Source organism: Podarcis pityusensis, assembly GCF_964106645.2.
Source record: "Podarcis pityusensis genome assembly, chromosome: 14".
NCBI classification, from domain to species: Eukaryota; Metazoa; Chordata; class Lepidosauria; order Squamata; family Lacertidae; genus Podarcis; species Podarcis pityusensis.
In genome coordinates this window covers 26119553-26147355 of record NC_138039.1, presented here as the reverse complement: position 1 = coordinate 26147355, position 27803 = coordinate 26119553, and the positions used below count along the sequence as shown (strand labels likewise).

Below are 27803 nucleotides of genomic sequence, written 5' to 3'. Positions count from 1 at the left end.
AACAGACAGTCAACACTGGGAAGCAATAAAAACAACAAGCCATGTGTAAAAGCTATAATTTAATAGCTCTATTTGGCACCATGAGGCCCAAACCACAGTACATAAATTACAGCACAAACCATTATGACCGCCTGGCAGGGGGTGGGGGGTCCAGCACTGAGACCTTCCCCCAAGCCAGCAGTAGCAGCAGGTGGGACATGTTATTGGAGCCCAAGTAGGGCGGCTAAAAAGGTTTTTAAAAAACAACCAGGTTACAAAAATGTCTCTGGTTGACAGTACAAACAGCCATAATTTGTTCTGTTAAAAATGAGGCAATCCCCCTTCCTTCATCGTGTGCCTCCATGCTATGCTGTGCCCTCCTCCACCCACTACCAGCACGTTCCAGCGCCCCCCTCCAGCTCCTCCTATTTGCCCAGAGCTTTGTTCAGGTTGTTCTTGATAGCTTCCAGGAAGTCGGTGGTGTTCAAATAATGCTCGTTGAGCTTCACACTGAAAATGCACAAGGGGGAGGGGGAGCATGAGAAGTCCAAGCACAGACCTCAACTCGTGAGAGAGAAGGTAGGAGCCACAGGCTAGCCCTGCAGCAGCCCAGGAATACTCACTTGTTTAATCCATGAATGCAGCCAGCCAGATCCTTTGTCATGGCACCACTCTCCACCGTCTCAATGCAGACCTTCTCCAGAGTGTCACCAAACCTGGCCATGGAAAAAAGAACAGCCTCTAGCACAGGAGGGAAAACAGCAAGGCCCAACATCTCCCTGCAGCCTCTGACTTACAGGCCAGGCCCAGCCTCACTCTTGTTTTGCAGGGAGCAAAGCTTGTTTGTTTTCTCAGTCTTGCTGTGCTACTGCCGTTATTTGATTTGTGCATCACTTGTTGAAGCAACTAGCAGATGCAGCGATATGCAATATGGAGTGTGCCAACAACACGCTTGACGCTCACCTTCAAGCAGGTCTTTCACAACACCTTCCAGGAGCCCTGCCTTTCCTTCTTCAGGGTCCCCCTTTTCCCCTGGGGGGCCCAGGGCACTCTCCCATTACAGTATCTGGGTCATTCTTATGCCTGTACTTCAAAAATCTCTGTTGTGAGCTTGACATAATTGCAGCCCTATTCCCTCCCCGCCAACTTGCTCTCCCACGGCAATGTTGTTTTTCATGCTGCTGGGCAGTGGCCCTTACTTGATGAGGTCAGGGTTGCTGTCCAATTTGCCTCTGTGCTTCAGACCTCCTGTCCAGGCAAATATGCTTGCGATAGGGTTGGTACTGGTGGGATTGCCCTGCAGGGGAGGAAAACAGGTAGGCACAGTTAATTGCTAGCCAGTGCTACAGAGGTAGCAGACCAGCAAGCATTTAGCTTGAGAGAGGGAGAGACCTGTGTCCCTCCAGGGGCTGTTGGACCCCATCAGTCCCAGTTAGCATGGACAATACTTAAAGACACTTAAAGCAACATTAGAGGACTACAGTTTCCCTATCCCTAGTCTGGTGAGAACGCAGATGCAGCAAGTTGGCCAGAAGAGGGCGCTCCCACTGGTCTATTTCATTCATTTATTTTATTGGCAGTATTTATATCCTCCAATCACAGTGTTCACTGGGCAGCTTACAGCAATGAAACATTAAAATAAATTGGCAAAACTATAATAAGCAGCATATTTTCAGCAGCAACAAGCAAACTAGCACATCTTCACTAAAAGTACATGGCGAATCTAAGACTCAGTGGATTAAAAAGGTGAAGCTACCATATTTTTCGCCCTATAGGACGCACCGTCCCATAAGGCACACCTAGTTTTTTGGGGGGGAAATAAAGGGGAAAAAATTATTTCCCCCCCAGGTGCGGGGCTGGGGCGGGGGAAGCCCGAGCTTCCCCCGACCCCAGCCCCCAAACAGGCAGCTCTCTGCAAGCCGTGGGAGCCCAGCGCTGGCTCCCACTGCTTGCGGAGAGGTCCGCGAAGCCTGGAGGCGCTGAGCTCAGCACATGCAGGCTTCAACATGCAGGCAAATCTCCGCAAGCAGCGGGAGCGCTCCCGCTGCTTGCGGAGAGACCCGCGAAGCCTGGATGCGCTGAGCTCAGCGCGCGCAGGCTTCAGCATGCAGGTAACTCTCCGCAAGCAGCGGGAGCCCAGCGCTGGGCTCCCGCTGCTTGCGGAGAGGTGCGCGAAGCCTGGAGAGGGAGAGGGGTCGGTGCGCACCGACCCCTCTCGCTCTCCAGGCTTCAGCGAAAGCCTGCATTCGCCCCATAGGACGCACACACATTTCCCCTTCATTTTTGGAGGGGAAAAAGTGCGTCCTATAGGGCGAAAAATACGGTATTTGAAGCCTGGGAAGCTGAAAGGGTCTTCACCTGGTACAGAAAAGAGTGAGACAATATGCCTAAAGAAGGGGCCAGGTGAGCCCCCTCCACAGCCACCCAGTTGACCCACCTTCTGGTGCTCCCGGTAGTGGCGTGTAACAGTGCCATGAGCTGCCTCCGCTTCGATGGTCTTCCCATCCGGGCAGACGAGGACGGAAGTCATGAGGCCGAGTGAGCCAAACCCTAGAAAAAAAAGCCAAACTCCTGTTGGCTGTCTCTGCAACAGCAGCTTTCCACACCTTCCTCTGTGGGGAAGGGGAGGTACCTGGGCCACTTTGTTCCTGCGCCTATGAGGTGCTCCCCTCTGGAGCATGAGGTACCTGGCACTCTATAGCAACAGATTAAAGCCAAGTGCTCAGCTGACTCGCAAGGAAGGAAGAAACATTTGAATTCTGCAGCTTCACCATCAGCGGAGCATCTGATCTGCCAACCCACGCTGCAGAACAGACAACTGCAGCAGAGCTGGAGAACAGCCACAGGGAGAGAAAAGCCCATCTTCTGAGATGCTAGTCAGAAGGGCAGGAAGCGGGATGTAAAATGTTCTGGCCTTGCCTTGTGCAGTCTCTCTTCTGAGAACCATTAATCTCACGAAGACCTCAGCAACATTGCTTCCCCCCTTGAGAGCAGAAACCTGCCCTTTTGAGTGCTATGCAGTCTTGGAGAAAGGCAATAGCTCAGTAGCAGAGGGAGTGCTTTGGGCATACAAGACCCCAGGTTCCATCTCCAGAGAGGGCTGGGAAAGGCTCCTGGTGAGGTGCTGCCAGTTAAGATGAACCAGCGGCAGCTCCCTACATGGGAGGGTCTAGCCCCCTGAAGTGCCCTGGTCACACAGGAAGCCATGTTCTGCGGTGCTATTGCAATAATAGAGAAAACTCTTTCCCCCTGCTTTCCGGTCCCTACAAGTTGCAAGCACACACACCACTTGCAACCTTTCACAGCTGCCCTCTCCCCTGCCCAGCGCCGCACCTTGGGCCAAGATGTCAGACTGGACATCTCCATCGTAGTTCTTGCACGCCCAAACAAAGCCACCTGCGGATTTTATCACCTGGGCCACCATGTCGTCAATGAGACGGTGCTCGTACCAGATCTTGAGCTTGTCAAAATCAGTCTTGTAGTGCCTGGCAGTGGAGAACAAGAGGTTACTTATTCATGCAGCATCAACCCTCTAATCCTCCTCACACAGCACCTCCAACCCATCCCAACAGGGAGGTGCTCTGGCACTTAGGATCTCAGGAGGCAATGCTGGGTTTTGGGGAAGGTGGGAGAAAGCAACTCCCACCCACAGCTTCCTGGCTTAGGCCAAGAGGTGGGGTCAGAAGGGCTCACTTTTCAAAGATTTCCTGGAAGGTGTCCTTGAAACGCCCATCGTAGGCCTTGAGGATGGTGTTCTTTGTGCTCATGTAAAGGGGCCACTTCTTTTGGATGGCATACTGGAAGCAGCTGTGGGCAAAGCCCGAGATGGACTGCAAGAGGAAGACAGGGCCCTCAGTGGGACATGACCCAGAAGCAGCAGCCTGCAGGAGCTGCCACCCTGCTATTCAAAGGGGAGCAGCAGGTCCCCAGGATGCAGCAGCCAGCCTCGCCCCATGGAGGTGACCCAGGAAGCAACTAATGGAGGGGTCCAGCTGGCATTGCCCTCACCTCATCTGTATTGTACATGCCCATGCCGACGCCTCCACCGGGGAAGTTGTACACCTCCCACTCCTTGACTCCGCTGCCATCCTTGGGAGTGAAGACCATCTTAAATGTCCCAGACTTGTCCACAACGAAATCTGTGGCTCTATACTGGAAAGCAGAAACCCACATGTTAGGAGAGCCCAACAGTATCAAAGTGTCTCGATTCCCCACATCAAACCCCCTAATTAGCCCCATGCTGGGGCTACTCCCTCCCAATGTATTCTGTAGCTGGGTCCACAGTACTGCCCTGTAGAAGAGCAAGGGGGGGAGCCTCTGGAATCCTTTGGGTTTACCCCACCACCTGTAGGAGGCAGGGGCAATTTGAGCTGAACTTCTAGCTTCTAGACTAGCCCTGCTTCATGAGCCCCTCACAAAGGGATTGGGTTTTTCCAGTTAATTTCGGCTTTTATTTTTCTCTGCTTACAGCCACCCACCTCCTCCACACACCCTAGAGAGGGACATAGCTTTTTTAACCACATGGGTGAAGGTGGAGGAATTTGGGGGCAAAGATGCCTGTGTCCTCCCCCCCCCCCCCCAGTTATGACCTCCTCTGGGAAGTTCAAGGGAAACTGAACCAAAGGAAGTTATGGCAGCTGTAGCTGGGCATTTACAATGACCATCCATCCTTCCTCCACCATACCATGCTCATCACCCACAGCAGGGCTTTCCAGGCTGCCAAAGTCTGAGTGAGGGCCTGTTTGTTCCCTGCACATTTTTTGCAAAGTCTGCTTTATAGAGAGTATGAAGGAGTCACGTTCAAGGCATCTCTCCTCCTGAAGATGGGAGGAGCCAACCCCAAAGGATTCCAAATGTCCTCCTCACTTCACTGCAGAACAGGGCATTTACCATAAGAAAATTCTAGTTTTTTCTCTTCTGATTCTATTCCTATAGAAGATACAGCATTTGAATTTAGAACAGGTATTTAAACCAAGTACAGTGGTACCTTGGGTTACAAACACTTCAGGTTACAGACTCCGCTAACCCGGAAGTAGTACCTCGGGTTAAGAACAGAAATCGCGCGGCGGTGGCAGCAGCGGGAGGCCCCATTAGCTAAAGTGGTACTTCAGGTTAAGAACAGTTTTGGGTTAAAAACGGACCTCTGGAACGAATTAAGTTCTTAACCCGAGGTACCATCGTACCTAGTACTCGAGGATGAAGGAGATTTATCAGTGAGGTTCTTTCAAAGCTTTCTGTACTCTTGCCATCACTTCCTGACTCAGCCAGCAGGATTCCAACAACATTCCCCCTGCTACTCTTGACTTTGTGCATGCCTGTCTGAGGTGGGGAGGCAGATTGGAGCCAGACAGATAATCAAAGCACAATTGCCAAGGGGTAAGAGAGACTGACTGGCCCTGCTCTATCCCAGAGGGTTTGTAGAGAAGAGAATGCTCTACTCTCCCAGTTGTACATCCCACCTTGTTCCCAGTCCAGCTGCCCATCTACCCACCCACCCACTCTCCCTTCCAACCCACCTGATCACCATGGGCATGCCTGCCAATGACGATGGGCTTTGTCCAGCCGGAGATCAGGCGAGGAATGTTCTTGCAGATGATTGGTTCTCTGAAGACTGTCCCACCCAGGATGTTCCTGATGGTGCCGTTTGGGCTCCTCCACATCTTCTTTAGCTTGAATTCTAGGGGAAGTGTGGAGGGGAAGAAGAGGTAGTTAGGTGCAGAGCAAGAGACCAATGGTGGCAGTTCAGCAGAGTGCATCTGCTTTGCACATAGAAGATCCCTGATTCAATCTCAGGCTCCATCTCCAGGTCCCTTGCCTGAAACCCTGGAGAGCTGCTGCCAGTCAGTGGAGCCTGTTACACCAAGAGTCTGACTCAAACAAGGTAGCTTTAATGGCTCCTTGCCAATCCACTGCCTTAGCACCAGCCACTCCAGCCATCCCAAGAGAAAAGAAGAACATTCCCCACAAGAAAGTGAGCTGCAATAAGCTCTGGGCTGAGGGACTTCCTCTTGGGAAAGGGGGCCTGGAGCGCAGGTCATGCCAGATTCCTTGAACCCTGCCATGGGCATTTCCCATGTACCTTCCACGCGGGCTTCATCGGGCGTGATTGTGGCACACTTGACAGCCACGCTGTATTTCTGGGTGGCCAGGGCAGAGTCTATGGTGACCTGGTCATCCGTCTGGTCCCGATTCGGCAGCCCCAAGTCAAAGTACTTCAGCTGGACATCTATGTTGGGCAGGATCAGCTGTGCCGGGATGGGAGGAAGGCAGTGAGGACAAAGGTATGTAGATGCAGACCCCGCAGTAGAGATCAACACACCACTGAGCAAGAAGGCCCATCAGAGACATGCCCCAGAAAGCTTCCACGCACTACCGTTCCTGTGCATGCAAAAAGTGCACTTTAAAAATTAATAATAATTACATGTTATTCACACAATTTCCCTCCTGTTGCAAGGGTGGTGTCTTCTCCAAGCTCCATTTGGTCTGTGGGGAAATGGGACACTAACCTGCCCCAGCCTACCCAACTCCAAACCTGGTGCCTTCCAGATATTTTGGGCTACAACCCCCAGCAGTCTCAGCCAGTAAAGCTCTGCTTCCATCGGCCCCATCATCATGCAGCCATGTTTGCTGGGACTTAAGGGAGCTGTAGTCCAGAAGAGCTGAAGGGCACCAGGTTGGCAGGGGCTGCCTGACTTTATATAACTCATTCATTGCTGCATGTGGAATACGGCTGTGTTAAATGTCATCATCTGGTTTACCTAAGATATATCCCAGGATGTTGAAAATCGTAAGGAGAAAACCCAACTCTCTCCCCACATCATTCGTAATGTTATAAATCTCTTATCATACTTCCCCTGGGAACTTTTTCGAAGCTGAGAAGCCCAGACCACCTTAAAGGTAAAGGTAAAGGTAAAGGGACCCCTGACCATTAGGTCCAGTCGTGGCTGACTCTGGGGTTGCGACGCTCATCTCGCTTTATTGGCCAAGGGAGCCAGCGTACAGCTTCCGGGTCATGTGGCCAGCATGACTAAGCCGCTTCTGGCAAACCAGAGCAGTGCACGGAAACGCCGTTTACCTTCCAGCCAGAGCGGTACCTATTTATCTATTTGCACTTTGATGTGCTTTCGAACTGCTAGGTGGGCAGGAACTGGGACTGAGCAACGGGAGCTCACCTCATCGCGGGGATTCGAACCGCCAGCCTTCTAATTGGCAAGTCCTAGGCTCCGTGGTTTAACCCACAGCGCCACCCACGTCCCACCTTAGCCTACTTCAAAGAGAAACATCTTCCAGTCCTCTAACTTTCTATTGCCCCTTTCTTCACCCTTCCACAAACTGTGAGCATTTTAGAAACATGACTGCTACCAATGTACAGGCCATCAACACGTGGTCCTTGCTGCTTTATTCCCAGCCCCTCGGATCCAAAACTTCCAGATACCTTCTCCTTGATGCCGGCCCAGATGATCCGGGTCATCTCATCACCATCCATCTCCACCACAGGGTTGGCAACTTTGATCCTTTTGTCAGCATCTGTGGAGAAATGTCAGAATGCTGAAGAGACACCAGAGACAACCTCCAGCACCCAAACAATTGTGTGATGTGGGCTGTGCCAGGGTGCAGCTGCTAGAACCACTGGAAGAAAAATCCCAGAGCATTGGCATGTGTCTCTATCCCAGCACACCATTCTCAAAACAAATCCTTGTTGGGGTCTAGATACTGATAAACTGCCTCCCTTGTGGAAGCTGCCTGCGCTTCTCCTGCAAGCCTTTCCCCCTTCGTGTATGTAAACAGCAACTGACGCCGGTGCTTCTTAAGAATCTGAAGTATTTCCCCAGCTCTACTGAGAATAGGCACAACACAGAGTGGAGCTAAAGCAGTCAGGCCAAGGTGCCTGCTGTGTCTACCCTGTGATTGACCCTGGCAGGAGAGAAAGTGAATTAACTGCTGCCCAGTGGCTCTCTAACTAATCCCAGCTGAGCCCAAAGCCCTGCTGACTTTCACAAGCCATAATCCAAGCACATTCGCCTGGGGTGAGGCTCCTCCGCTGGGGATCTGCCCGCAGCCCCTTTTCCACAGACTGGACCTGCAACTCCACTGCTCCAGCCAGCCGGTCAAGGGACAAGGTCACCCTCAGAGGACAGAAGGGGAGCAGCAGGCACACCCTCCCTCTGCGGCTTCCTCCCTGCCCCTCGGAGAGCGAGCTGGCACGGCTCTCCAACAGGTCCTGGAGCCAGCTGCTAGCTGTTCAAAGCAGGAATGGCAGGGCAGGGGGCAGCCAAATCCTCTGTTCGAGATCCACACACAGAGGAAGGAAAAGGAGTCTTGGTCAAGCTGGGAAGAGGCCTCCACAGGGGCTTAGCCTTAGGGTGTCCATGTGGGGCTGCGGGGGGGGGGTCTTCCATGGCGACACAGAAGCAAAGCAACTGCCGGCCTACATTCCCAGGCCTGGCACAGCCTCAATGAGTCAAGCACGTATATGCAGACAGGGTCTTGTTACGGCTAAAATCTGGGTGCGGGGTTACTCTGCCACCCAGCTCATCGGACTAAGTCCGTGGGTCCCTGCGGAAGAAAGTGAGCTCAGCCGGACGCAGGAGCAAACTACAGAAGATCCAAGTTTATTGCGCAACAGGTTCAAGGCGAGATTGAACAGCGAGAAAGGGGTGACATGAACTTTTGAAATTTCCCTCCATATCCCAGAATACAGTGCAAAATACATCCCAGTTACATCATGAATACATTAAGAAGAGGTTGGGTTACACAGATTACATCATGAATACATTAGGAAGAGGTTGGGTTACACAGATTACATCATGAATACATTAGGAAGAGGTTGGGTTACACTGGATTAACATATGGAGGAGGGAGGGGGGAATATGCAGAGAGCTGGAGATATGCGCAGATAAGCACATCCTGAGAAGACAATGGTCCATGTACGCATAGTCTGTCACCTGGCATTGCCCGGAGGAAGGGCTTGGCAGAGCGATTTGACCAGATTAGGGTCTTGACACCTTACTTGAGAGATTATGGAGGACAGGGGAGGGGTGATGGAGTCCTAGAGAAATTGAGCAAATATATTGTAGTGAAGAAGACATGCCCCCCCCCTTCCGTAACAGTCCCCCATTCGGAGATAGATTTGCATTAAAGTTCTGTAAGAACTTGCAAATCTTTTCTCCGCACCCTAAATCTTGGTGAGTGGGAATAGGCTCTAATGGAAAAGGAGGTGGGTTGAGCAGGGCAGCAAAAGAGGGAGCAACACTGACGAATACAATGCAACTTGGTATCTACCGTATAGCTGGATATAGGATATTATATAAAAGAACATCTGTTATATTTTGTTACTAAATTACTTGTGGCATTCTAGCTCTTGGGAGAAGCATTTTCAATAATGGTGTATGCTTTACATTTAGCAGGAAGGTCCACTACTGACTGAAAAAAAATGCAGTCTGCTTTTTAGCCCCACCGTTTTTGTGTTCTCAGGTGCCAAGCTAGCTCTTCTGTGGTCTCACACCGGCATAGTGGTACAGTAACATATCCTGTTGAATCCCCTCAGGGCTTTCATTTAACCATGTCGCCTGGCACTCACCATAGCTGGCACAGGCTTGGGCATATCATGAGAGATACGTCTGCGCCTTGGCCTTTCTATGGTGGTTTTATTTTTTTCAGGCTCTGGTCTTGCACTCATGGAAAGTTGCTCACTTGCTCTTAAAGGACCAAAAGCTAGTTGCAGCCTGGATACACGTGCCCAATTCCAGCAGAGTCCAATTTGAATTTATCTTGCCCCATGGTTCTCAACTTTTCCAACCAATCTGTTAAAAGAAAACCATTCTTAAAAGGGCACTTTGTCCAAATAAGTCAATTTAACTCTATAAGGGATCATTCCTGCTAAACCAAAGCATATGCACCTTCATGTACCTGGTGTTTTATGGATCCAGAAGCTTGTCCTTGGCAAAACGAGGTTTAACACATTTTAAAATGGATAGGGAAAGTTGGCAGAGTGCCAGGTGGAACAATGAAATGTGGTTATAAATTGAGCTAAACATTGGACTACACAATAGTGTGAGCTATTAGAAAGTATAAAATGCATGAGAATTCTCCATTGGTGTGTAAGCAATAAGACATTAAACATAAAAACAATTACACACAAAAAATTGCCCCCCCCCTTTGTGGAAATCACACTGTCAGACACATTTCAACATTCTTACATAATAACACATAATACAAAACAAACTAATTAAATATCAGTTGCATATCTTGACACAATTGTGATCTTTTACGTATGTATCTTTTGAATCCTGGAGCACATGGCTTGAGTTTCAAAAGTGAGAAAATGTCCTTGCAATTCAACTCCTCCCCCCTTTGTCAGCCCCACTCCCCCATTAGTCTATATCCTTTGAAAGAGATAGCTGTGGCTACTTTGAAAACTTTGGTGTCTGTTGTTGCAGGTCTTGTGGTGGCGAAGCTTTTCATTGGATCTGTAGTAACACATCTGTAGAAGTGATATCCTGTAAGGGACAGGGTTTTGGGGGCTTGAAAGACAGTTAGAAAAAGTAAGGAGCAAAAGGCAAAAAGGATGTCTTTCAATTTACGTGGGAAGCTGCAAATAATAAAATCTTAGCGGATTAAGCATTTCATTCATTCCAATATTATTATCATCACATTTTCATATAATTACTGTTATTATCTGCCCAGTTTGTTTGCTTTCCTTCACTTAGTTTGGCTGTGGAAGAAACGAAGGGACAAAACCTTTGTTAATTTGAACACAATTGGCAAGTTATTAAACATTTTGCTTATGTGGGTCCGAGTTCACGTATCCTGTTTTAAAGGGAAAATTATTTCATGTGAGAAGCCTGTCAGGAAATGCTGTTCCTAAAATTCCCATTGAGGGGGGAATGCTTTGATATTTACCTGTGAAAAGAATTTGGCATGTTAAGATTTGGAACCTGGAAAGCTCTTGACTTTTGATGGGCTAGTTTTTTTAACCCTTTTGTCTTACGTAGCCCCTGGAGCAAAGACACATTAAGGTTGATTTCCCTCAATGGTTCCAAGTTTTACATAAGGAAATTTGGATAGGTTTCTCGCACACGCTCTCCAAGCTTCCTCTCCCCTTTACAGTTCCCCCCTTCCCCCCCTCTTTTTTTTTTTTTTTTTTTACTGATCTGGCCTCTGTGCATGTGCAGAGTTCATGTCTCAGCAAACCTTTTATACTATTGAAAATCTTGAATCTTTTGGCTAAATTACCATTTGAATAAGTGAAGGGTAAGGAGTAGATTTAAAAAATAGGGTTTGATTTTAAAACAAAAAGAGAAACTCAGCAATTTAAGTATTCACCAAAGCTAGCAATTTCAGCCCAAGCAAAAGGAGTGCTTCCTTTATGTACAGGAAAGGGCTATCATTATTGGTCATTTTATCTGGTCATTCGCGGAACAATCAACCGCTCTCTTATTTATGAGTAAAAATGGCCAGAGAGTTAGAATTCATAGGAATTTTTTTTTTTTTTTTTTTTAACATTCTCAGTCATTTCAGCCTTACCATTTGCAGACAAATTTTACTGCCCTTTATTTACAGGATTGGTCAAGGCTAATTCTACTTGATTATTCATTTGTATGTGCTTAAACTTCGAGTAGACTTTTAAGTCTGATTTTTTGTAAATAATAGACAAAACGATAAACACTGTAATCACTTAAATGCCTGATATCACCAGTTCTGCTTCAAACATCATGGCTTCACCTCACACCTTTTAAAAAACAAAGAGCAAATCTGGGCTGAATTTCAACACATCACCTCACCAGAATTTAAGAATTACCCTCCAATGCTTGCAGACACATGGCCTTCCACACAGCCACAAATTGGGAGAGTTGAAAGGGACCCTGGGGTCATCTAGTCCAACCCTAAAATACAGGGTTCATAGCAAGATTTGTACTACCAGAGAGACACACACATACTTATGTACACAGACACAACTGGGGAAGAGATCACAAGCCATGCGCCTATCACAAGCCATGCGCCTATCATGTACTAAGGAAGAGGAAAATAAAAGTACCCATAATTAAAACAGCCATAGATTTGATTTAAAAGGAATACAAAAGTGAACAATTTTTTCTGAACTTGCAGAGGAATACTAAGCCTAATCTATGCCCCCCCCCTTGCAGTTTCCTTTAAAGGAAGCTTACTCGGGAGTAAATTTACCTGGCACAGAATAAGGAGAAGGGAAAAAAAACAAGACAAAAAAAAAACTGAAAGAGACAGAATGAAACAAGGGGGGCATTTTCTAAGAAAAGAGGCCAGGACGTCTTATAGAGACTGATATCAGGAGCCTTACAATAACTCTCACAATAACCAAATCAAAGTTAAAACTGGACTCACATAATTTTCTTAGAAGGAACACCATACTTTCATAGGCATATGCTTAATGAAATACATACACTGCATTTTAGCTTGAGAGCAGTTGGCTCAACTAGGCTTTTGCAGCAGAAACATTAGGTTAACTTCACATTCCAAGATAGACTGGAACACAGGTGTACTCACAAACTCAAAAGTTACAACACAACATCATTTACCATTAGACTTAAAATCACCCTCCTCTCTTGGGGTAATCCTCCTTTCAGAACACAAGTATACAGGATTTTACCACTTGGGAGGAAAACTCTCTTTTGGAGCCCCTCTCAAATAACAAACATTTGCACACTTCATTCTCAATTTTTGTCTTATTTAGGACTGCTAAGGTCCAGCATGGTTTCCTTAGATTTAGAAATTTGAAGCAAGCTTGCAGTTTAAACTATGCACACTTAAGAAAGGCAGTCTGCCAGAGACAGAAGGAACAGACAACACACATAACAGACAACATGTAAACATACATATTCTCATATATGTATTAACAGACAACACACATAACAGACAACATGTAAACATATATATTCTCATCCTTTAGTTGGTTATTGCAAGGAGTTGGGCCACTACCTTTGGCTTCCTTAAGTGAAATTAGTAGGAAGGTCCCACATGGTTTTATGAGCCTCCTTGCCTCTTCAAACACACCACCAGTTAATCAAACTGGCAGGGCTCACAACGCTTGGTTGACTGGGTACCCCTTTATGATTCACGCGTGTCTAGACAGAAAAGGGGGAAAGAAAGGGGTCTGTAAGGATTGGTATGTCTAGGGGTTTGGTATGCTTAGTACAGGGACGTATAGTAAAGAAGAGAAGGGACTTCTAGTTGCCTGGCAACTTCCTTAGTGGGTTTTAGAGAGCTCTAGCTATCCGGTTCCTTGCGTTCCCTTTCCTATTTCCTTATTTCCTATTTCCTTATTTCCTTATTTCCTTATTTCCTTATTTCCTTATTTCCTATAACCTGGGGTCTCTTTCCACTCTGCCGGTCCTGCCCAATTCCTCATGGGCTATCCCTCCTGGCAACCTCCTACCTATCGTCACATCTCAGGAAAAGGGGCCCTACTGGACGCCCGCGCCATGCGGTGCCAGATCGGGTGATCCCTGGATAGAATTTTGAATCGAAAATCCCCCTTGCTTTCGGAAGCGGGCTTACGATACACGTGGTACGTAGATCCGACCGGTGCGGCTGGGATTGATACAGAAAGCAAGACCACTTCCTGCCCCCTTGCCGGGCGCTAAAGAAGTTCGGAAAAGAACTCCAACCCCTTGCTTTCAACTAGGATGTCCGTTGCGGAGAGTCGGCTGTTTTTCAAGTCGGCTCTCTCCGTCTTACCTTCGGACTCCCAATTGGTGCGGCTGGCTGGGGAGTTTAGAGAAAGGGATAGAGCTCAGAGCCCCCCTTTCGGGCTGAGCGGTGGTCCACGGTCTCTCTCACCACTTGGACCAAGAGACAGGCGAGAAGGAGCGATAGAGAGGAGGGCAGAGAATTCAGTTGCCAGGAGACTTCCACCCCCTTCCCACCAGTGCACTGGATTTTTCCTTTTCCTTATACTCACGCGCCTTCTATGATGATCCCGGGATCGATGAATAAGCCGGCTGGATCCCTCTTTGCTCCCCGGCTGAACTCCTGGGGCTTTCGATTACCGCCCGGAAGATGGCCGGGGGTCCAAAGGATCTTCCCAGGCAAAATGGCCCGGTGCCGGCTGAAGATTTCGGGGCCCCCGGTCAGCAACGCGGGAGAACCGCATCAAGCCCCACGTTGGGCTGCCAACTGTTACGGCTAAAATCTGGGTGCGGGGTTACTCTGCCACCCAGCTCATCGGACTAAGTCCGTGGGTCCCTGCGGAAGAAAGTGAGCTCAGCCGGACGCAGGAGCAAACTACAGAAGATCCAAGTTTATTGCGCAACAGGTTCAAGGCGAGATTGAACAGCGAGAAAGGGGTGACATGAACTTTTGAAATTTCCCTCCATATCCCAGAATACAGTGCAAAATACATCCCAGTTACATCATGAATACATTAAGAAGAGGTTGGGTTACACAGATTACATCATGAATACATTAGGAAGAGGTTGGGTTACACAGATTACATCATGAATACATTAGGAAGAGGTTGGGTTACACTGGATTAACATATGGAGGAGGGAGGGGGGAATATGCAGAGAGCTGGAGATATGCGCAGATAAGCACATCCTGAGAAGACAATGGTCCATGTACGCATAGTCTGTCACCTGGCATTGCCCGGAGGAAGGGCTTGGCAGAGCGATTTGACCAGATTAGGGTCTTGACACCTTACTTGAGAGATTATGGAGGACAGGGGAGGGGTGATGGAGTCCTAGAGAAATTGAGCAAATATATTGTAGTGAAGAAGACATGCCCCCCCCCTTCCGTAACAGTCTTAATGACCCCTCCAGGCCAGCTGTGTGCTGTGCCAGTTTCTGCTCCATGCAACAGGAACCCGCCAAGCTGGCAAGCCTTCTGCCTGCCAACCCCCACCACCACCCGGGCCACTTTCGAGACGGGCAAAAGAGGGGCTGGCATGTGGGCCTCGCGTCCCCCAGCTACAGGTCTCCCAGGAGAGACAATCTGCTCTCCTCCTCCAAGTCTCCCGGTGCCCCGAGGCGGGCAAAGCCGCCTTGGCCGCCGCGGAGTTGAGCGGGAGCGGCTCCACCCGAGGCGGCTCTAAATATAGTCCCTGGGGAGGCCCAGCATGGCAGGCGGGGCCGAGCGAGCCCAGGCGCAGAGGAAGGCAGCCGGCGGGGCCCGGCGGGGCATCGCAAGGTCACCGGCGGACAGGGGGGCCGGGGCGCTCCAGGACCCTGCCACACAAGGGCACGGCCATGGCGCCGGGCATCTTGGAGGGGGCGAACGCCTGGCCTGCTTCTCCGGGGCTAGAGAGGTGGCTCCCGTCGCCAGGCCTTGGGAGGGGGGCAGCGCCGGGACCCTCTGCTCTAACCACCCCCCTCTTTCCTCCCCCCCCCCCCGCCACTCACAGTGCCGGCGCGGCGGGCGCTGCGAGACGCTAAGCACCGGGAGCAGCGCGGCAGGAGAGCGGCCCAAAGCCGCCGAGGCGACGGCCGGAGCAACAGCGCGGAGGTAGTGGGCCATCGTGGCGGCGGACGGAGGAAGAGGAAATGGAGGACGTGCAGGCGGCAGTGTTGGCGGCGGCAAAGAGAAGCCGAGCAGCCGAGGCGCGCCAGGCGGAGCAGATGGAGCGGCCGCCCGCCTGCCCTGCCCCCTAAGTCCCCGCGCTTTGGGAACCTCCCCGTCGGGGCGGGGCGCCGAGGTCCGAAGCGGGCCACCCGGGAAATGGACACGCAGCGGCAGCAGCCATTGTTCTTTTACTGCCCCTTTGGCTCCCGTGAGTGCCACGCTCTTGCCCTCCCTCGGGCGACAGCATCTCCACTGCCTTTGGTCCCGCCGCCGCCCCCCCCCGCGTTACAAATGTGGCCTTCGCGGGGGCGCTGGGCGGCGGGGTGCCCTAGACGCCCAGCAGGGAGGGATACCCAGCTTACTCCCCACTGCTTCGCCTTGTGCTCGGGTAACAGTAGCTGCAGCCGCCAGACAGGCGGGCGGGCGGGAGCGCCAAGGCCAGGCCTGGCTACTGATAAAAAACATCCATCGAGACGAGAGGCCAAGGCCAGCTTCCCAGGATGCGCTCCTGTGCTGGACGTGGCCTGCCTGGGCCGCCGTCGGGGCTGAAGGGCATTGGTAGAGCCGGAGGGCATTGCGCCATTTGTTTGCACACAGACGGCAGCCGCCGGTCGCCACTAATCCAGGAGCTCGCAGCAAATAGCCCCGGGGAAGAGGGGCCGGAGCGGAGCAGATCAGGGTCCAGGCTGAGCTGGAAGGGCAACCTTGGCACCCCTGCGCCTTGCAGGGTGGTGCCCAAGAGAGAAGCCCCGTGAGGACTTCCTACGAGGGCCCCTGCTTCCATTCCGCCTGGAGGTGCAAGAAGCCCTCTTGACAACCCAACCAAAGGGAGGGAGAGCCCCTTTGGGAAGGCAGGCGCTGGGACTGGAGGGTTAGTACCCGTGGGCATGGTGGGGATCGGAGCTGACACTGAACACAGTGCAATCCAAGCAGCCCTTGCTTTGCTCTGGGCTTGAACCACCCAGGGTCAGCACTGGCTCAGCTGTTAAGGTCAAAACACAAGAACAGCCTGGCTGCTGGATCAGTCCAAAGAGGGGCCACCCAGAATCTTGTCCTCATGGTGACCAACCAGATACTGCAAAAGGAAGGCCACAAGCAGACCACTTGTGATCCCCAGCAGCTGGCATTTAGAGGCATCCTGCCTCCAGCAGTGGAGGTAGTGCAAAGCTATGCTCCTCTTCCTTGAATTTTTTTAATCCTTGTATCTGTGGTCAGCCTCAGTTGGAACACATCACTGTTAAACATCTGTTAGTCTGCCCCTTATATAGAGACCCAAAAGATCGTTTTCTGAAACCTTTGTTCACAGAAGCAAGCAGGTGCATCCCGGCAGAAACGGTCCAGTTTCCTTTGGGTGACAAGAATAGTTTTGTAACACACAGTGTGGCCCTCTATCCACCAGCTGCAAATAACTATCAGGAAAAGGGAGTTCAATAGAACACTATAAAGTTGTGGTAATTTGGAGGTTTAATTTGAAATCAAACTGGATTTGAGTTTGTGGGTGTATCTGGCAACCTCTGTCTTACATCACTGATGTTGCCTCATATTATGGATGTATGATCTCTATTGTTTTATTGGGACTGTGGCTGCAGGTTTCTAGCCTTTGGCTAGAACAATAAACTTTGATTGACTGACACAGCCGGGACCTTACATGCTCTCAGGGCAGAAACACAAGAAAGGAGTCACACAAACACACTCACCAGCAACACCACCAATCAGGAAGCAGCCTGCCAAGACCACCCCAGCTTGAGTTTGGGGAGAGAGGAGGAGTTGCCCCTCTGCCCTCTTGGCTGCAAGGCCTCAGCCAGCAGAGCAGTTGGGCAATTTTAGACTTTGGACTTAATTCAGTTTAATTCTGCCCATCACCCCCTTTAGGGTTGTGTGCTGGCTGTGTATGGGGTGGCATTGTCCTGCCCATTCTACCAAGTGGGGGCTTCTGCCCCAAAGCTCTGCCTCAAGGGCACCATATAGCTGACCCCTACATCTCCACCCATCAAAGTTCCAACCAAACGGGAGCTGGGGAGTCCAGCAGCATGTAGAGGGCCAAAGGCTCGCCCCACTCCAGTCCTGGTGGAAGTGCCACTAAGCTTGATAGACCAGTGTTCTTGACTAGATCACAGGGAGCATGCATGGACTGCAACTCCCATCAGCCCCAGGCATAATGAGGCAACAGTGAAGGATGATGGAAGTTGTAGGCAAAGCTCTGCTTTGGAGGTTCCCCCTTACCCAGCCTCATCTACCCAGTGGTTGGCCAGTTGGACATCCCCCTGGGGAAGAGAGTAGAGGGGGGCAGGAAGGCCCGCCCAGCTAGGGGGCACCAGGGCAGAGCCAGGGTTCCCTGTATGTGAGAGAGAGGAAATCTCCAGGGCTGTGGGGGTCACTCAGTCTGGGCTGCACTGGCCCATGCTGAGTGTGAGCACTTGTGACAACAGAATATAACTGCTTCTTTCCTACATGCTCAAAATTCTTTGACCTTTTCATGCATGAACAGACCAGTCGTTTGTTCTTCAGGTGCTTTCAGTTCTCTGTAATGGATTCCCATCCTTTAGACTACCTATCTGTGAAATGGGTAGATGTCTTCTAGAATGACTGTGCATAAGACTGCACTGGACCTGCAGCTTGACATGCTATTTGCTGCAGCGCTCACCAGCTGCTTGAGACACCTGCACTGGGCTCACTTATAGTTGCTACTCATGAGACAATTGGCATCTGAACTGTGTTGGGTGGATGTACTGCTTGGCCATTGGAGATTAGAAAGCACATGTTTTTTGGCGAACTTCATACTTGAAGCACCAGCCTCTGCTTCTTGCCTCCTGGGCATGGCTGGTTTGCCCTGAGCCACTGGGCTGCTCCCCTGGCAGCATGCTGGGCTCCAGGCTAGAATTACTTGGCAAGAGTTGGCCACTCTGGCCATGACTGGCTTCATCTTAGAGGAGGCCTCCTTGGTGCTGGACAGGCTTAGGCAATGGATCCAGGAGGGGAGAGGGCTCATGTGCTCAAATCGTTCTTTCAGGTTTCCCACCAGCATCTGGCTGGCTGCTGTGAGTACAGGATACAGGACTACATGAGCCAATTTGGCCTGATCTGGCAGTTTCTTCTTATGTTCCTAGTATTCTTTGATTGACTGAGCCAAGGAGCCAGACCCAGAGGCACTCCAGGAGGCCAGCCTGTTTACCTCCCCTACTTAGGAAGAGGCTTAGTACTGCTCTCCTTCTCACTTGGGCCTCCTTGACTCTGCTTCCCACGGGGCAGGAAAGGGTGTCAGTTTGGCACCCTGGTTGGTTGCAGGCAGGGTTGGGCACCCTTCCATGCAAACTCTGCATTTGCCCAGGATCCCTTTCAACAGCAGCTGTGATCTTCTGGAATTGCCAGCCTCGCCAACTTTCAGACAAGATCTTTTAATTGAGCACAGACTTGATGACTTAACAGACATTAAAGCACAACGTTTCCTCATAATTACGGCGTGTAAAATCTTCTCATGGGTTGCAAAAGTTGTCTTGTTGGATTTAGGCACCGCCTAGACTGTGGTCCTTTGCAGACCGCAATGTGCTTTTCAGGCAGGCCTGGAGAGACAATATGTGTCTCTCAGCTCCAAGATTAGGCATATTGCATGTTTAGGAGAGGGTGAAAATGGAGTGGCTCTGCTTGCAAAAACAACCCACCCACCCCTTGTGCCTATACACAATGTGTGGCATTGCACAAGTTGGCTCTTCTGACATCTCTCACAGAGTTAGAGTGAGAAAACAGAAAGAGAACTTGAGTGGAATCTACACACATATTAAAAAAAAAAAACCCACTGTGAAAATGCTTTTTTAAAAAACGTTTTAAAAAATACATTGAATTTGCCATAGCTCACTGTCACCATCTAGTGTCACACAACACACTTAAGATGTTTTATTTGCAGCTGTGCAGCTGGAGTCCTAGCTCTTGGCAGGGCCCCTATTGTAACAGGCTGCATACAAACGCCCTACTTCTGGAAAAACCAAAAACTCAAAAGTGTCTAAATCTGAGGCCCAATTTGAGCTTGAGGACCCTGGCCAAATGGCCATCCTGCCTGCCGGCCCCCCATCGCCCTAATTGGCCCTGATTGTAAAAAGATGCAGCCACTCACCAGTAGCAATGAGGGCTAGATTCTGGCATTTCTTCTTACCTTCTACTTACCTGTGGTGCAAATATCTTCTGTACCCAGAGCCTGAAGTTGCATCTGCAGCATGGACAGATCTGCAGGGTCTGTAGGTCCATGTGTGTTTATGGTACAGAAGCAAATACACTAGCTTAGATCCAATGAAGCCATGTTTGTCTCTTGGACAAACGAGGCAACTTTTTTTATGTGCAGATATTTATAAAGATTCTCTCTCTCTCAAAAAAAACCCCCACCTATGCTGCTTGCTAAGGCTCATGCCCATATGGCAATGCTTTCAAAAGCAGGATGGTTTAAACAGAAATGTTTCAACTGGATTACAGAGGTTGGATGGCCTCCTGTCAGGGATTCTTTAGGTGTGATTCCTGCATTGCAAGGGGTTAGATTAGATTACCCTTGGGGATCCCTTCCAACCCTACAATTCTATGAGTCTATGATCTCGGCTTGGAAAGTTCAGTTTTGGTCCCATTATATAAATGAACCAATTTATTTGGGATTGGTCTTGGTGACCAAAAGTTGCTAGTCTGCATTAGAGTCCTCTTGTGGTTCTTACTGTGTCTTATTGCTGCATGGTGATTTTATTTAATTTTTGTCATTGGCATCTGTGTGTTCCAGACTGGAAGAGAGGTGGGAAGGAAAAGTCACAAACAAGCAGAAATAATCTCAGAAGCTTCATGGGGGGCAGGGTATTGACCAGTGAGAACAAACAGGCACCCAAATGCAGAATAGCCAATGGTCAGGGGAGATGGGAATTGTTGTCCACAAACATCTGGAGAGCCCCCACAGGATACCCCTTCCTACCCAAAGGGCTCCCCAGACAGAAAGGAACACCTGAAAAAAGGAGAAACTAAATACTTAGTGGGACGGAATGAGACATAGCATCAGTTGGAGAGCAGAGCAGGAAAGAACAGCCCAGGAAACAAGCAAACAAAGCTAACCCATGACTTCTCTTGAACTTAAAACACTTAATAAGCTTCTAAGCTTGACCACTCAGACAGCAGTTAAATGAGGTCCAGGCAACTCTTAAACAAACTGCAAACATAAGAGATAGCGCAGCTGAGCTGCAGAACAAAGTACACGATGCGTTGTAAAAATATAAATGAAGAGTATCTCAAACAAGAAGACCTTGAAAAAGATGGCCACCAAAAGCTTCATTTTCCGACTTTGCTAAAGCAATAGTAGGTTCAGGCACAGAAATCTCCCTTGGAAGTTGACTTGGCCAGCTCCTGGAACTGGAAGAAATGGGCAAGACCCCCATGCACTGAAGGTAAGTCCTGAGCAGGCTTGGAAGCTGGTGCCACTCTTTGCCCCTGAGCCCTGACACGACTGCAGCCTCCACAATAAAGCACACACCATCTTTCTCCTATGGAGAAGCAAAGATCCCAGTGGAGGGGACTTGCAAGATTTATGCACAATAAAACAAAGGAGACAATATTAGCTGAAGCCAGAAAAAAGATGCTCACTCAAAGAATTGATTCTACAAACTCCTTATTCCTGAAAAATATTTTTATACCACCCTTCATTAATAATACCATGGTGGTTCAAAACAATGCAATTATATTAAAACTGGTACATTAAAATATATACAGTAATAAAATACATCACAGGCCAGCCAGATGTCACCCAAAAATGCCTTCTGGGTTGACTTCAGCAAGCAGGAAAAGCCCATCAACGCTGGTGCCTTATTTCAAAGGAGAGGCCATTCCAGAAGCTGGGTGCCACAACAGAAAAGTCCCTTATTTGGGTTGTTGCAGGAAGGATCTCAGCACATACGCAAGACAAGCTCATCCAAGGATCCTTGAATTGGGCTGGTACATACAGGAGAAGGCCTTCCTTCAGGTACTCTCACTTCATTTATACATCAAGAATAAGAAAGATAAGCACAATATTTAAGGAAACAGTTTTTTTATCATCATCATCCACTTTGCATACAGAAGGTCCTAGGCCCAATTTCTGGTGGCATTTCCAGGTAAGGATGGGAGATAACCCTGCCTGAAACCCTGGAGAGCTTCTGCCAGTCCGTGTAGACAGTGCTAAGCTAGATGGAACAATAGTCTGGCTCCGGGAAGGACACATGCTGTGTCTCTGTTACTTTTTCTCTCTCCGTTTTGTCTTTTGCTTCACAACCGGCCTGGAGAGGAGGCCTGGAGAACCTGGAATCTTCCTCCCTCCCTCCTGCCTTTCTCCTAGTGAAAAGGTTGCTCTCTTGTGGTTTGGAGGTGTTCTATTCCCTACATGAACCAATACAGCTCAGGACACATTTTGCTCTTTAACCTTCATTTTATTTTGCTGGTTTTCTTGGAATACTTCTTAGTGGGTTTGAGCTGGAAGCCAAAGACAGTCAAAGTCAATGTTGCTTTCCTTTCTTCTGCTGCTGGCATTTCGCCAAGGAAGATCACTGGAACAGACACCTGTCCTTGTAGGGCATGGGTCGGCAAACCAAGGTCCGCGGACCAGATCAGGCCCAATTGCCTTCTAGATCTGGCCTGTGGACGGTCCAGGAATCCAGGCAGCCGGCATAGTGCGTGAGCGCGCATGATGCTTTTTGCGACTCAGCCAGGCTTGGGGGTCAAAAGTGAGGCGAGCGGCTGCTTGAGACAAGCCCCTTCTTCATCTGTGATGCACGCGCAGCAACCTTTTCTTCCAGGGTGGGGGGTGGGGAAGAGGGAAAAGGAGCCACAGTTCGGATTTCCACCATGGAGCTGCCAGCAACTGACCTCAGGAAGGGCAGTTGCAGCAGCAGGGGCTCAGAGGCGCCTAAGGAGCGACGCCTGCTGGTGTCTGAGGTGGCGGTGCTCCCCGCAAAGGAAGCGGGGAGCGCCTGGGGGGCTGCACTCCAAAGCAGTTCTGCGTTCTGCTGGGGAGGCCGCTTGTTAGCTACACGGTGTGAGCCATGGAAAGGTAAATAGCCGCCGCCTTGTCTTCCCTCACGCAGGGAAAAGAACGTTTTTGCCTGAGCGGCACTGGCCTGACTTAGCGTGGCCAACAGCTTTTCCCTTCACCCACACCTGCGCAAACGCTCTCCAGGGCTGACAGAAATGGCGCGCTTACCTCAGACCCCCACCCTGCCTTACAAGAGAAAAAATAACTGTCAACGAGTAAAACACAAAGGAAGCAGCGTGGGTGTATGTGGGAACACCCCCCCCCCCAAAAAAATCACATTTGGGCAACGTAGGGGTTGGTCCCAATAAGGGTTTTTGCAAAAAATGCGGGTGATATTCATGGCAACATATAGTCCGGCCCCCTACAAGGTCTGAGGGACAGTAGACCGGCCCCCTGCTGAAAATGTTTGTTGACCCCTGTTGTAGGGGCTTCCCTGGATGAACAAAGGCGCCCCTCCAGGAACCAACCGCCTTATAGGTCTCCATGTGCATCCCGCCATTGCCCACCAGAGGGCGTTGCTCCCTCGCTCCGTGGCGGCGCCGCTTGCTTTCGCCTTCGGGAATCCCTTCGCTTAATTCCGCATTCTGGAAAATCCTCCCTGCAGGAGCGCCCCCTGGAGGGCATTGATCGAGTTGCATAAGGAAATGGAAGGGAGCGGTCTCTGCCCGCAAGCGGCTTACAATCATCCGAATAGGCAGCAGGGAATGCTATGGACGGGGGAGGGGAAGGATTTGAACTCGACCCAACCTGGGAGCCGGGAGGAAGCCAAAATCGGGGGGCGGGGCTCCTGCTGCTGTCCTCAATGCAGCCCTGGGGCTGCCGCTGCTCCGCTGGTCCGAGCGGTGGTCAGAAGGGAATCCCGCTCCCCCCTGCCAAGAATCAGCCCCACACCTCTCCCTCTCCCTCTCCCTCTTCCACTTCCCCTGGCAGAGATTAACGCGCGCCTTGCCCGTTTCCTCCACTGATTTGGCCAGGAACTGACAACGGGGGGCGCAGGGGGTCTCTCTTGCTGTTTGAAAGGGACCACCTTTTGCAGCATCTTCGGCTGACCGGGGTGAGGGTCGTGCTTACCTGGCATAGGGACAGGAGGATATTCTGTCCAGGGGGGTTGGGTGACATTTCGGGGTCCCGCCCCCTCCCCAGCCTCCGACCAGCCCGCCACACCCCCGCCTCTGCATTGTGTGGACCCCTCCCCGTATTCAACCCCCCCCCCATCTCCTCCCTTTCTTGATGTCACCAGTTGGTCTGGAAGCACCGCCCCGATCCCTCCCCCCACCCCGACGGCGCCCCGCGATTCCGGCACAGACAGGGAGGGACGCACCACAAAGAAAGGCGACGGCGGGCCACGGCAGGAGAGGCTGGGGCCGGGGACAAGGGGTCGCGTCTGTGCAGGAGGTGAGAGAGAGAGAGGCGGGTGGGCCGGGGGTGTCTCTGCCTTCAAAGACTGGCTCTGTGACGGGACTCAGCCCCGAGACCTGTTAGCAGCCAAGACAGACAGTTTCTCTGCCCATGTGCCGAGAGTCTTTTTTTCCCGGCAGAGGCAGGGCAGGCGGAGGGAAGCCCCTTTTCCCTGGCACAATAGCGCGCCAGGAATTTTGCACTCCCCCTCCCAGAGAAAGTCCCTTCAGTTATCATCGAAATTTAGCGTGGGAGGCGCAGAGGCATTTTATATAGCTAAAGGGCTTCCGAGATTTGGGGGGTGTGTGTGGCCGTCTGAATGGCTCTTTTCAGCATTAGAGGGGCGCAGGTGATGGCCCCTCTGGCGCGCCCCCCCCCCGCAAGTTTAGCCTTAGGCTGGGGATGTGACAACCAACAGAGCTTGTAACGGAGCTGGGACTGACCCCTCCTGAACTCTGGGGTTCAGCCGTGGCCCTTGGCAAGCAAAACAACGTGATGCCCACGTGCCCCACCCATCTCAGCAAGGCGCTGGACCAGACCCCCGGTCACCCCACAGCCAGCCCTCAAGGGCCACCCTGAGGCAAGGAGAGGAAGGCATCACAAGCGGGGTTCTAATGCCCCCCCCCACTATATTGCCTGCATTTGCAAAATCCTTCATCTGCTGTTCCCCCACACCAGGCTGTGCTGCCAATCTGGGCACCCATTAACAAATGTTTGTATCTGTCTTGGATAGAGCATGCTTGCCAACTCAGATTTTGCCACAGAAGCTGTGAACAAAAGTGCATTTCGGAAGGACTGTCTGCCACAGGGGGGCGGCGGAGAGAGAAAGAGAAAGGGAGGGAGGGAAAGAGAGAGAGAGACTGTCCCCCCAGAACCCTAGGAAAGCACCTGCTGTATAGGAACATAGTTTTTAATTGCTTTTATATTCAATCTTGTGAGTTCGAGGTAGTGTATATGGTTCACTCTTCCTCAATTCTCTCAAACTTGAGGCCCCATCGGTTGTTGGACTACAACTTCCATCATTCCTAGCTAGAGCACCTGTGGTCAGGGATGATGGAAGCTGTTGTCCAACAACAGATGGGGACCCAAGTTTGAGAAACACTGGATTAGTGTGTCAGACTAGGACCCGGGAAACCGGGGTTCAAATCCCCATGAAGCTCACTGGGCCAGGTACTGTCTCTCAACACATGGGTGTTGTGGATCGGGGATCCACATGCACACCACCTTGAGCTCCTTGGAGGAAAAGCTGGGATAGAAATGCAATAAACAAATACCAGTCATCCCCAAAACCTCTTTCCTGCTGCACCAGCTGCCCATGTTGCAGAGAACTTTGCACTTCCTGTCAGTGGACCATGACATCTTGAGAGCTTCAGGCTGGGGAAGGCTGAGATAGACTACATCTTCCAACTATTCCGACTTGGTTGGGAATTTTCATATTCAAAACCTTATTTCCTTCTCCCCCTCTCCTAGGTCCATTCTGAAAGCCTCAGCTGACCTCAGCATTGCTGGCTTCCCGGCCAGGTGAAACTAGTTCCTTGCATCTTCGCACCTATGCCAGCTGCTCAGAACTGAAGGAGGTGAGTGTGAGGACCCTCAGCCTGTCAGCTCATGTGCTTCCTTTATGAGATGAAGCCTCGACAAATGGGCAAAGAAGTCGAAGCAGCTGCCAGCCAAGAGGGTATTTGGCATCTTCTGGGAAAGGCTGGGCAATCAATGAGGGAACCTGCCTGCAAAAAAGGCTCTCCCCTCCAATGAATTTGGGGCCTTCCATGGCCAAGTGCCATTCTATGAACCCCAGCCTACAATAGTGGGACCCACCAGGGTTATTGAGGAGGGCTTCCCCTGGTGTCATATGGTGGGAGGCGGCTCACAGCCACATATCTTTCTTTCTGACAATATCCCGAGCCATTTAAGGGTAGTGTGTGTGTTGGGAGGGGGGAAGGAAGAAGGGATTGGGAGTCACCATGTTTTTAGAGTGGCAGACATTTCCTTCCTTCTCTCCAACCTCCCCACCAAAATGTTTGAGAACAACTCAACTTCCACCAGGGCATCAACGGAAATAAAGGAAGTTGCCTGGAACAGTCAGATCAGAGTATTTCCCCCTTGGCTTTATTGGAAAGCTAGAAGCAGGGACGCAGGTGGCGCTGTGGGTTAAACCACAGAGCCTAGGACTTGCTGATCAGAAGGTCAGCGGTTCAAATCCTCACCACGGGGTGAGCTCGGTCCCTGCTCCTGCCAACCTAGCAGTTCGAAAGCACATCAAAGTGCAAGTAGATAAATAGGTACCACTCCGACAGGAAGGTAAACGGCGTTTCCGTGCACTGTTCTGGTTCGCCAGAAGTGGCTTTGTCATGCTGGCCACATGACCCGGAAGCTGTACGCCGCTCCCTCAGCCAATAAAGCGAGATGAGCACCACAACCCCAGGGTCGGCCATGACTGGACCTAATGGTCAGGGGTTCCTTTACCTAGAAGCAGGGAGGAGTGGTGATTATTTATTAATTTATGTACCGCGTAGATGCCAAAATGGTTTCTAAGCAGTTTACAAAACCAATATGCAGAGTACACAGTGGCATCAAAACACCCTTAATTTGAATTTACAATGAAACAAACAAATTAGAAAGCATGACAATGAAAGACAGTTTGAAAAAAGCAGTGAAAACAATAAAACCACAAGTTCAAGTTCAGGGAAAGGCTTACCTAAGCAGCTGTGTAACCAGGTGGTGGCAGAATGCCAACTGTAATGGGGTGTCTCGAATTTCATCAGGGAAGGCATTCCACAACACTGGTGCCACCAGCAAAAAAATTAAATAAAACCCAACCTCTCTGTTACCACAAGCCGATAATCATGAGATTGTGGGCCCTGCTGTGGTGCTGACGGCCTGGCATTTGCCCATGGGAGCTGCCTTACAGAATTGCTGTTTTGTTTTATGTGGCTGAATCTCTCCCTCCACCTGCCTTTGTTTCTGCCAGCCTTGGTGCCCTCCAGGAACTGGCAGAAGCCATGACTGTACAGCCCTCTGTGGGAATGCTGTGACCTTAGGGGGGCGGATTCCAACATCAGTTGCAGTTGCAAAGAGGAACAGCCTCTCTGGCAGCCTGCTTGCACTCTTTGGAGTCATCAGTGGCCCTTGCTGGGTCTCTCTGCCATGGGAGGAGGGCACAGGGCATCTTGATTGAGTCAGCGTGGCTTAGGACATGGCTCCTCTGAGCTGCTCCCCACATGCATGCTGACAGTACTGGGCAAGGAAGAGGCAACCCAAGAAAGCACTCGCTCATGTGTGTCCCAGCCAGCCTGGTTGGCAGTGACTGGGGAGAGTTTTTTCTCCCAGGGAGAAGAGGGGGCATCTGAAGGTCAGCACTGGGTCATCCGACTGGACCAGTGGCTGGATCTTGCTTCAGCATTGGCAGTAGGACAGCACCCAGCACTGCAGTGGGTCACACCCACCCATACACATTGAAAGTGCACGGAATCCTGTAGCTTACTCCTCAGAGAGCTACAATTTTCAGCACCCTTAACAAACTGTAGGATTCTTTGGGGGAAGTCATGCACTTTAAATGTGGAAGAGTCCCTGAGGGCAGGCAGTGGTGGAGGGGGCACATGGTGGTCTGTCTCCCAATACTTTGCAGGGGCTCCCTCTCTCCCACCCCCAACACAGCACCTGGATCCTATATAGGCGACAGGGCATGGGCTTGCCCTTCCCTTGTCTGAAGGCTGAAAGGGCCAGTGCTGAGCTCCTACCCAGCTTCTACAGGCTGGTCTCCCAGCTGCCTGCCCCTGCCTGCAACCAAATCTGGGCCCTGCCCTGAGCTAGGAGATCAAATGACACCATTGATTGTGTGCTTGAGGATCCCTTCCTCCCAAATCCCAGGGCA

At 50.7% G+C, this 27803-nt stretch overlaps 2 protein-coding genes across 2 annotated transcripts in view; one reads left to right on the top strand and one right to left on the bottom strand.

The window, feature by feature from the left end:
* Window positions 1-46: 46 nt before the first annotated feature.
* On the bottom strand, window positions 47-15570 carry IDH2 (isocitrate dehydrogenase (NADP(+)) 2). Its single transcript, XM_080982193.1, has 11 exons — window positions 15351-15570; window positions 7415-7506; window positions 6059-6224; window positions 5496-5656; window positions 3988-4131; window positions 3673-3809; window positions 3313-3464; window positions 2417-2529; window positions 1179-1276; window positions 603-695; window positions 47-489 (listed from the first exon to the last, which is right to left on the bottom strand). The coding sequence occupies exons 1-11, from the start codon at window positions 15463-15465 to the stop codon at window positions 405-407; spliced, it is 1356 nt and encodes a 451-aa protein (XP_080838319.1). The 5' UTR covers window positions 15466-15570; the 3' UTR covers window positions 47-404.
* Window positions 15571-23806: 8236 nt separating this feature from the next.
* The window catches only part of SEMA4B (semaphorin 4B), a 35731-nt gene continuing 31734 nt past the window's right edge, over window positions 23807-27803 (top strand). The window contains exons 1-2 of the mRNA XM_080982127.1: window positions 23807-23926; window positions 25400-25506. The gene's annotated coding sequence lies outside the window, so the exon portion shown is untranslated. The remainder of the gene's footprint in view (window positions 23927-25399; window positions 25507-27803) is intronic.